At 33.5% G+C, this 11,162-nt stretch overlaps 1 protein-coding gene across 1 annotated transcript; it reads right to left on the minus strand.

The window, feature by feature from the left end:
- Positions 1-8,398: 8,398 nt before the first annotated feature.
- LOC145039619 (uncharacterized) lies at positions 8,399-9,460 on the minus strand. Its single transcript, XM_078987654.1, has one exon. It carries the CDS (start codon positions 9,458-9,460, stop codon positions 8,399-8,401), a length of 1,062 nt encoding a protein of 353 aa, XP_078843780.1.
- Between the last annotated feature and the right edge of the window lie 1,702 nt (positions 9,461-11,162).

Here is an 11,162-nt window from a genome sequence, read left to right on the forward strand (position 1 = left end):
CTACCCGCAGTCTCAGTCACACACAAACAACACAATAAAAAATAACAGTATACCCAATTAGTCATCACAAGTACAACTATTCTACCACATGGGTAAGAATAAGTGAGGATACACACCTGATACTGATGACATATAAATCTCACACTCGAACTGCTAGAACTAGACGCCACATACTAATTAATAATTAAGGTTCATAACTTAAATCGCAAGTCCAACTCCCACAACTAAGTCCTATTAAGGGCAAAAATACCATTTCCCCCTTCCCAAGGTCCAAAACCCTAAATCTTGACCAAAGGTCAAAAGTCAATGAAAGTCAACTCCCCAACGCATACACTGGGCGTACTACTTGATCAGCGACCAATTAGGGACGGGACTGGCTACGCCGATACGTCCGATGTACTTCGCCTGATCCAACTTCACCAACTTCAGATCTGACCAACCTAGGGTGTCTTAACCTATAAAGACATCGCCTTTAAGCCTTTACATGGCTAGAAAGGACCCAATGCAACAAACTTTAACTTCCATCACACTCTAAGTCATTTTACTCATGCATGGTCCATAAGGAATGATCAAGCAACCATTTTTATGAGTCTACAAGTCCTGAAATACATGAAAGGACAACTAATACTCTGGAGTGCTCCAAACTCATAAAGGTCCAAACTTTGGGAAAAAAGCTCATAAAAATCATCCATGGAGACAAAGCTTGCAAGCAACACCTCCTTCTTCTATAGCCTCCTTCTTCAACAAATATGAACTAATACCACTTAGTAAGCTCCCAAACTCTCACAAGTAAGATTAGACTCGAGATTAGGGTTTTTGAGGGAATGGAGGCTGATACGGAATGCTCAAGGAAGGTATAAGGTGGTTTAAATAAGGAGAAACCCTTAAAATTAGGTTTTACAGATTAGGCTAGTATGCCTGACATACCACACGTATGCGCAACGTACTAGTAGAGCATCCGCGATCCGCACCTCATGAGTACGTTGCGCATACCCTCAAGTACGCCCAACGTACGGGCTAAGACGCAAAACTTTTACCATAAGGGACCAATTATGCAACTTTTAAATTTTTGTCTACCTTAAGCATGTACAACTTTGGAAAAGAGTCCTTTAACGTAAGATCTTAACACCACTTGTCCTTCTAAAAGTGAGTATGTTTACCATCCACCAATTTTTTGAAAAAAAAAGTTCTTCAAGAGACAAATCCCAATCTCCAAGCTCCTTGTTTATTTGATATATCGAAAGCCAAGTACCCGAAATTCCAAACTTAGCAAAAGGCTTCCCATCAATACAATTTGTAAAGCCTTAATACAAGATGACCAAATTAAGCAAATTCACTTCACTTTTTAGCCTCCACCACCATTTAGCAAAAAGATAAATGTTAAGAGATCTAAGACTACCCACTCCAAGACCTCATTTCTCCTTAGGCATTGTCACCGTGTCCTAATCCATCCAATGAATCTTTCTCTTGTTATCAACGCCTCCCCAAAGAAACTTTTTTTAATGCCTTCCAATGTCTCAATTTCCTTCTTGGGAGCTTTAAAGTGAGCAAAATAATAAAGAAGAAGACTCCCTAAAATGTACTTAATGAGAGTAAGCCTCTCACCAAAGAAATTAAGATTATTAGCTTTCCACAACTTAGTTTTGAACTTTTCCAAAATCGGGTTCCAGTTATTTGCAAGCTTCATATTTGCATCAATAGGAAGGCAAATGTAAATGAAAGGAAAAGATGCGGGCTCACAATGTAAGATGCTAGCAAGGCGAGAAACCTCAAGATCATCCACACCAATATCATATACCTTGCTTTTAAGAAGGTTCACTTTCAAACTGGAGGCAAGATAAAAACATCTAAGAATATTTAATAAAACATATGCAAGTCTTGTGCAAGTCCTTTAAATAAAAGGAGAATTTCATGTATGCCTTTACTAAACATCTAAATATCGTATTTGCCCGACTTAAACTCTAAATATCATCTTTGCCATCGTTAATCTTTTAAATTATCGGATTTGCCCAAATCTATTTTTTAATAATTTTTAATATTTAATAATCCTTTTCCTATATTCTTAAATCTTTAAAATTCAATAAAAAATGAATAGACCATAATACCCTTTAATCTTAAAAACCCTTTTGCTATGTTGGTCGTATTCCCCCCAAATCCCTAAGACCATTCATTATACTCTCCACGACCGTTGTCATGAAGAGCTTCGAGATCAGCCACCAGAGCAACCATGATCCATCATGAAAATGATGAACCACGACCGGCCGGGGTGGTGTGCACGACCGTTGTCGGTGGCCACGTAAACCACGACCGGGTTCGTGGTCCATATACCGGATGGACTAATAGTCTTATGCGTTGTCGGCGATCGGCCAAGAGTTTCCCCTGTCTTCAACAAATCGCAACCTCTCTCGCCGGAGATCCCTCCGCTTCTCGAAGAAATCGTTTCCAAGAGGTTGTTGTGGTTGTGGTTGTGTATGCAGGAAAGAGAATGTAATTAACTGTACAGTTATGGCGAGGAATTGTAAGTGTAATCTCCCTGCTATAAGGTTCAATTCGACAAGTTTGTTGTAATTTTGTAAAATTCACTTGATGATCGTGGAGAAATTGTGTCGTTGTTACATGCCTTGAAAGTTGAAGGTGTTACGTTTTTTTTTTTTTTTTTTTGCTTAATGCATTTATGTATAAAAAGCCTAATGAATACTTTGTTGTGTTATCATCTTTTAAAGCTCATCACAATGTGTTTGATGTTTGTCTTAACCATAAACTTCACTAGTTTTACAAGTGGAATCATCAGAAGTTGGAAACACAGAAGAAACAATTAGGAACCATAAGTTTAATCTTTGTGCTATAATTGTGTGTTTTTCGTAATTCAATTTAATTCTTTGAATTTGTGGAATTGTTCTTGAAGATGAAAAAGAGTTGGAGGAATTTGTTGCCAGCAAGGAAAATGTTGACAAACAACTTAAAAATGAAGTTATCCATACTTCACGAAATTGAATATTTAATTAACAAATAAAAACACTATCCATATTTTAATCATGAAATTGAATATTCAATTAACCAATGAAAACATATACTTAACTAATACTAATCAATGGAAAAACGACCGGCGAAAAGAGGGCGGAAACAGAAAAGACGCAGCGAGAAGAAGGAAGAAAAAAAGAGATGTAGGTTATAGTATGCAGTCGCAAGTTGCAGGAAATAACTTTAAAGGTAAGGGTATTATGGTCCAAGTCATTTTTTATTTTAATTTTAATGATTTAATAATATAGAAAAATGATTATTAAATGTTAAAACTATTAAAAATAGATTTTGGCAAATCCGAAATTTTAAAATATTAATAAGGATAAATACAATATTTAGAGTTTAGGTTTGATAAATACGATATTTAGATGTTTATTAAGTGTATATACAAAATTCTCCATTAAATAAATTATATACAAGAGATAAGAGAACTACCATAAAATCATATACATAATTTTCCCTGAAGTCCTAGCATTTGCCAAGATACAAAACATTGCATTATTCATTAAGTATTTAGAAAAAGGTGACAGATACTTGAGAAAACATTATCATGACGTCATTCTTAAAGGTTTAAGATCTTTCATATTATACATGGTTTGCCGTTCATGATTATTTTCTGAAATCGAGTCCTCCTAACTAATTTGATATCAAATTTCATTTAACAATACCATAAGATTGCAACGGTGTTGTTTTTCCTAACCTTATTTTAGGAATTTCATAAAAGCAACACCATTTTACATAAGGTGCATGTAGTGGCAGATCCAAGAATATTTGCAAGAGGGGGCAAAAAATTTTGTAACTTTTTTATCGGGGGCAAATCTTTTTGAATAGTCAAAATATATAATTTTGAAGGGTTAAAATATAATTTGATTTTGAAAAAAAAAAACTATTTTTAATGAATTTTTTTTGTTGTGGGGGCAATTGCCCCACTGCCCCCATTGTAGGACCGCCCATGTGTGCATGGAGAGCGTTGAGGGAGAGAGGGATGGAGGAGGGGAGGAAGTGGGGTAGAGGGCCCATATCTTTATTTTATATTTTTATTTAAAAATAAATATTTATAATAACGATAAAGATAATTTCTTTTATGATTGGTTCTGTATCTTTAAAATATTTAAATCTTCGTGATAATGTGAATACAATATAAGGCTATTTGCAGCTAAGAAAATTACTCGTACAACTAAAATTAATATTTAATAATTTATTTGTTAACTAAAATCAAAATATGTCTCATGTTTAAAGTAAGATATATTCATGTTAATTAGTAAATAATTTGGCATGGAAACATATGGGAAAAAAATTAACTTTTAAGATGAAACCTTGATTTACAAGCGTCAATACTTGGTAAGGCATGTGGAAGATATGGTGGATAACCTATTGACCTATATTCAAACCCTGATACCACTCAACCCTTGTGGCCATGGAGGTTCGCATGCAGTAACTCCAGGGCATGAAGCAAAGTTTTATGTTTGCAGCGGGGGATTAGTCGGTTTGCGAAAGCTGATCCGGAAACCCTCGTTAGGGAAGTTCCCTTTCCAAATATATATATATATATATATATATATATATATATATATATATATATATATATATATATATATATATATATATCTTAACTATATTATTAAGCATATTACATATTTCTTGAATATTAAGAGGTACCAATATTATAAGACAATGTACAACCTTCTTAGGCTTATCATTTGAGTGTGTACGATACAATAGATGAAACACGCTTATGTCGTTCCAAACACCTCTCTTTGTCTCTCTAATTTTGCATTTTCTCTCATTATCAGAAAACCCTAATCTCCTCCCCTGCGGCAACAACCCTACACCACTTTGTGGTGTTCCATCCTCCTTTCTCCACCACTAGAACCACCACAATTGTAGCACCACCCACTCTTCAATGTCGCACCACCATTGCAACATTACAACTTTTCGCAACCCTAGCGGCCTTCAAAGTTTCCAACATCCATTGTCATACCATGGTTTTCACCACCACTCAATTCTTCTCTATAAAATTATAGAAACACTATACACCCTAACCTTCAAAACCAGCCATCATTATCGGACCACACCACCTGCAAGAGAACTTCATCACCATCATCGTCTCCATTTATAACAGTGCATATGCCTCAAAGCCCTCTCTTTCACTCTAATGTTGCATTTTATCTCATTTTCAAATAACCCTAAAGCTTTGATCTCCTTCCCAGCGACAAAAAACCACCACAATAAAGCGTTGTTCCCTCTTCCTTATCTACCGCCAACATTGAACCACCACAATCGCACCAACAGCAGAAGTAGAGGGTATCTCCTTGAAGTTACTTATTACTAGAAGATTATAACTCAACATTTATATTCAGTTATTGATTGTTTATCTTCACATTTTTTTTATTACTTGTGGCAGATGAATACATAAAAGCTACAGATGATGGGCAATGGCGGGTGTTGTGCGCACCGGTTGAAAGGGTAGCATGAGAAGATATGAATGTCTCAGGTTTGGACTAATTCTCATATTGGGGATGCTTCAATCTGATGAAGAGGCACTTGGAACTGAGTTGCATTTGTTCTACATCTTCTCTTTACGCATGATTTATTATAAAGTTTTGTTTTATAGAATCTTGGATTGCATTTTCTTTACCTATGTTAAGCTTTTTTTTCTTATGTTCTGATATGATATTTTTAGTTATTTATAAAAACAGAGTAAAGAACCTTGTGACTTGAAAATAATAGGAGTAAAGGATCAAGAGGCTGTTGGAGACTTTGACTGTGCAATTGAGTAATTTTAAATATTCTTGGAACTTATATGTGTTGTTAGATATTGTTTACTAGGATAGAGGGGCTTAATAACTGGTGGATTGTTTACATTTTAATACACTTGGCTTTTGTAACTACTAACTACTTGTTGGATCTATGTAACTTGTAGGTTGGGATGGAGTGAAAACGTACAACTAATGACCATATGGATGTCATGTCACTTCCTGGTTTTGGTAACAGATAAAACAACACCATCCATAGAGGTTATTACTTTTTTTGGCTCCCTATGTGTAAATTTTTTGTTTTAACTGACTTGCACTTTCTGTAGTATAAGAAACATGACAATTTTATGCTTATTTTCTTCAAATTTCGCTGCCTCTTGATTGGGCAGTTGAGTTATCTGTTGTTGCCTCTCCTTGTTTTGATCTAAAGGTACACAGTTTCAACTCTTCATTTAAGAAAAATCTTAGATTCTGGTTTGAGGATTGGATATGTTGTGGAACCGGGTGTCAATTAGGAACAATCATCTTCATTGTTCATGTTAAATATAGTTCTAAAGGAGTCATTAATTTTGTATTTGGTGCTATTTTGTTGCTTGTATTGATACTTCATGATCCTTAAACCATAATCAAGTTTTGATTATATTTTATGCTACAGACCTATCTTGCTAAAAGTAAATAGCTAAAGTCTAATTTTCTTAGAGTATTTTGGAGGCTTGTGAAGTTCAAGATTCCTACTCAAATGGCCCATCATGGTTAGTGCTCTATGTCCTCCTCAACTTTTGTCCTTTCTATAAAACTCAATGTTCTAGATTTTTGCTCATTTTGATATATGTTATGAAGTTTATTTAGTGATTGTTTATGTTAATAAGATTTAATCAATTTGAAGTTTATCTTATTTATGAATTTACATAACAACATTTTGAAGATGCAAAATTTTACTAGCTCATTTATTGGAAAAAAATTAACTAATCAAGTGATTTCGGATGGTTCAACTTTTCATGTGTTTTTTTACCTTATTGGGATGTAGTTACATACTTGCCAAATTGACCTATTTGATGTAAATAAACTATTAACATGTATTTGATTTAAATTTCACATGCCGGTGACTAAAGATATTTTTTTTGAAGCAAAAACTGCAAATACTAGATTGTTGTGTTAAGAGCGTTGAAATGCAGGATACAAGAAATGATGCTTAATCATGTAAATTAAAGTCAAACCAAGTGACGATCTATGATGTTGAAGTTCACCCAATCACTATTAAGTTTAACCAAAGGTAAAACTTCATAAGTTTGTGTAAAAATTCCAAGTTTGAGCGTATGAATTAGTAATCTCAAAATGCCAAGATTGATTGTATGAATTAGTAATCTCAAAATGCCAAGATTGTTTTGTAGTTGTTGTTTATTTATATATAATTTTTATTTATTGTTTTTTCCATAATTAATTATTACATCCATCCTGCCAAGGTGCAACAAAACAATCTTCAAGAAAGTTTATTGTTTATAAAATACATACTTCCTCTTATGGTTTTCATTTTATCCAAAGCAAAATTTCCTAGATTGTTTTTGTTTTTGTTTTTTAATATTTCGATTAGCATTTGAAATTATAAAAGATTATAGCATGTTTCTTTTCAGTGGATGAATATATAGTTTTCATAGTTTGTAATGGTTTGTTTTGTGATTTTAAATGACAAACTTTTAGAAATGATGTATGCTTAAAGCCCCCTTCCAACTTTAAAATGGCGTATGCTCAAAGCCCCCTTCCATCAGGTAGGTCTCACACATTTGTACAAATTTCATGAATTATGTTGAAAAGATCTGTATGTTTTTTGTTCATTATTTATATCGACATATTTAGTATTATGTTGCTAATTTTATTATCTCATGGATAAGGGAATAGGGTAGCCAAGGAAACATGACATAATATACATGGGTAATTGAGGCAACGAAGCTGCCAACATGGCCATCTTTGAAGGAAACCAGACATAAGATACAAATTTCGCACCCGTCGCTTAGCACGGGTAAACGGCTAGTGTGTGTGTGTGTATATATATATATATATATATATATATATATATATATATATATATATATATATATATATATATATATATATATATATATATATAAGAGACAAACGTTTCCCTTAGAAATGCGAACAATTTTCTCACAACCAACCTATGAACTATGACCAATCCATGAAATGCACATCGGTACCATAAGATCTCGATAGGTTAAACCTACATTGGGATAGGTAAATATACAAGTTATCATTGCTATATAAATCTTATTCAATTAAATATGTTATTTTTTCGTTTATGTCAATTGCTATAGTTACGATTTAAAAGGGCAAGCTTTTTAACTTTTTGTAATCATAAAATCAAATTTTTGCAGGTTTTCAATCACCCATCTTACACACATAAAAGGATGATTGATATAAACGATAGTTGTCCCCGCCAAAGCATACATAAAAGGATGATTGATATAAACGATAGTTGTCCCCGCCAAAGCAAACATGCGAGTGAAAACCAAACTGTTTAAACAATTAAGTTGCAAGCTGCAAATCCAACAATGGGGCAAAGATAAAATAAATAAATAAATAAACAGTGCTAACATGTTTAATTATCAGTCATCTATGAGATTAGCATTCATACATTGATGAGGGAAGTACCACATGTTTGCATCAAAGACCCTATATTTTTGACCAGTATAAGGGAAGAAAGAATATCTTTCGTATTGTGATTGACATGGTTCTAGCTTAATAGCAACAGAATCATTCAAGTTGCTAAGAAAAAATGCATATTCTTCTATTGTCTTTTCAGGCATCACCCATTTCATTTCACCAAAATCTAGTTCGTGAACCTTATACAAATCTTCACAACTTTGATTCATCACATAAAGGTTTTCACATGAACTTACAAACTCCGGAAATAAGAAATGTGGCTTCCAAAAATTCTTGATTTCAAGTAATGTCAATTTGTGCTTTGGCTTGAGTCTCATTTCATACACACAACAACCCATGTTTATCGTGTATATCTTCCCCTTAAAAACATGTAAATCAAGGATAGGGAAAGTGGAGGAAACATGATTCCATGCTCCTTTACCCGCTATAGAAAACAATATATTATGGGTGAATTTATCTAAGATAATAAATACCCACTTAGATATTGAAGGTGAAAAGACAAGGATAGCCTTAATGATTGGTGGATCGTGATCTACATAAAGGGGGCAATCAGGGAAGTGAAGTTCCTGCCTTGTGATGGGATTCACAAGCCAGAAGTCTTTGGTTTCCCTCCCGAACAAGACCAAGTAACCACAAGTTAATCCAACACACGTCCTTCCAGAAGAATGGGGAAGGAGGGTTTTGTACTTTCTTCCTTCAAAGTCCTTTAGGTAGCAGTAGCATTCTTTATCATATGCACGATTAGAGATTTGCATCGACATGGGTGGTTTGGATGCCATAAATATCTTCTTGTTAGAGAGTGCACATGTCCTCCATGACTTACAAACTCCACTAAATGCAACAAAATCAACAACTCCCAGTTGCATTATAACTAAACAAAGCACATCATGGTTAAGGTCTGACCAAATTGTCACACCACTGTTGTCACAAGTCTTGAACCTCTTCTTGCTGGATTGGTCATCATCAAGATTCTGGTTTCTAGTCATACTCCTTGTCATAACCATTACTACATTCGAAAAAAAAAGAAAAGATATCCAAGATTTTGGTAAATGCAAATTCCACATAAGATATAACAGTTGTAATCAAGGGAAAAGGATGCATGTATATACAAATGCTATATTTCTCAAATAAAATTGAAGTTTACAATATTTGCATGAAACAGGGATACAAAATGCTCTTTTTGCCTATGGCCATGCTTCTTGTAATCACCAAAATACCAAATTGAAACAAACCCAAGCTAATCCAACAAACTAATTATAATCATTTTATCTACTACTATCATAAAGGCTATCAATTTCAAAAAAAAAAAAAAAAAAAAAAAAAAAAAAAAAAAAAATTGAAGATAATCGCTTTATTTCAAAAGTTGTAAATGAAAAACAGAGTTGCCTTTGACTGAAGACATACATTCTTAATATAATTGGCCAAGGTAAATACTCAATTACAAAACCAGAAAAGCTATGAAGAATCAAATAAGCAGCAATTAACCTCTGAACCAGAAAAACTATACTAAATTCTTTAATCGGCAGCAACTCAAAAAAATAATAATTATAATAATAAAGAAAGAAAGAAGAACCCAAAAACCCCATGTCAAAGGGATCAAAATATTCAAGAAATCTTAAGCATTTAAGCTCTGGTTTACTCGATTACAGAAGCTATAAAATCATAAATTCAAAACCAGGAAACAGAATATTAAGTGTAAAGCATTAAGCCCTAGATATTTAAGTAATCAACCAAACTACATTAATATATTAAACGGAAACTATATTTTTTTTTTAAAAATAAAAATTACCTTGCTTGACTGTGGTAGAGGAATAGTGTCGAAGAATAGGCTTGAGTTTATAGGTTTTAAGAATTAAGCGGTAGAAGTAGAAGTCAAACTCAAAGATAGCCGTTGCTTCCGTTATATATAGCAATGAAGCTAATTTTGGTAATCCGATGACAATTCATGTTAATATTCAATGGGCCCAATTTCTACTTCTAACATAAATTATTAGGGGCCCCATGCCACAGTCTCCAGGGCTTTGTGTAAAACTGAGGCTTATTAAAATTGTAAAACATGAAAATGATTGAAGTTTATGGATTTTTATAGTTGGAGCGAAAGATTCTATCTATGACTAACCACGTTCGTTTTGCACTTATGATAGCAACCATCACATCTTATATCTTTATGTTTTATATATATAGATTGTGCATGTGTTTAATTAATTTATTAAATAATTAGTTTTAGAAAGATAGGAAAATAGAGATCGAAGAAGATGAAAGATCTTCGTCATTTTTTATAAAATCGTATAATTTAAAATTTAAATTATTCATGGACTTCATTGGTAAGACATTGAAATGTAAGTGAGTGGTTAGTCGAGCTCGTTCAAGCTCGAGTGGAGGTCGTGTTAAACAAGTCTAAGTTGAGTTTAAGTTTAACTTGAGCTCGTTTGTTAATCGAATCGAGCCCGCTTAAATCTACATGAGCTCCTTTAGTTCGCGAGCCCCAAGCCTATATGTAATATGTTATATAGAATTTTAATTTTTTACTTTAGACACTAAATTTCTATGCAGATGATATAAAAATTGTTTTTAACTAAATAGATATAGATTCCCCTTTTTCTGTTTCACAATAAAGCCCATGCGCCCCTTTGCTTTTCAAAATCAACAAAAGACCTCAAGCTTTCATAGGGCTTGGGTTCACTTAGGCTCACGAGCCAAGCCCCA

This window comes from Lactuca saligna, chromosome 4 (genome assembly GCF_052625555.1).
Source record: "Lactuca saligna cultivar CGN05327 chromosome 4, ASM5262555v1, whole genome shotgun sequence".
Lineage (NCBI taxonomy): Eukaryota > Viridiplantae > Streptophyta > Magnoliopsida > Asterales > Asteraceae > Lactuca > Lactuca saligna.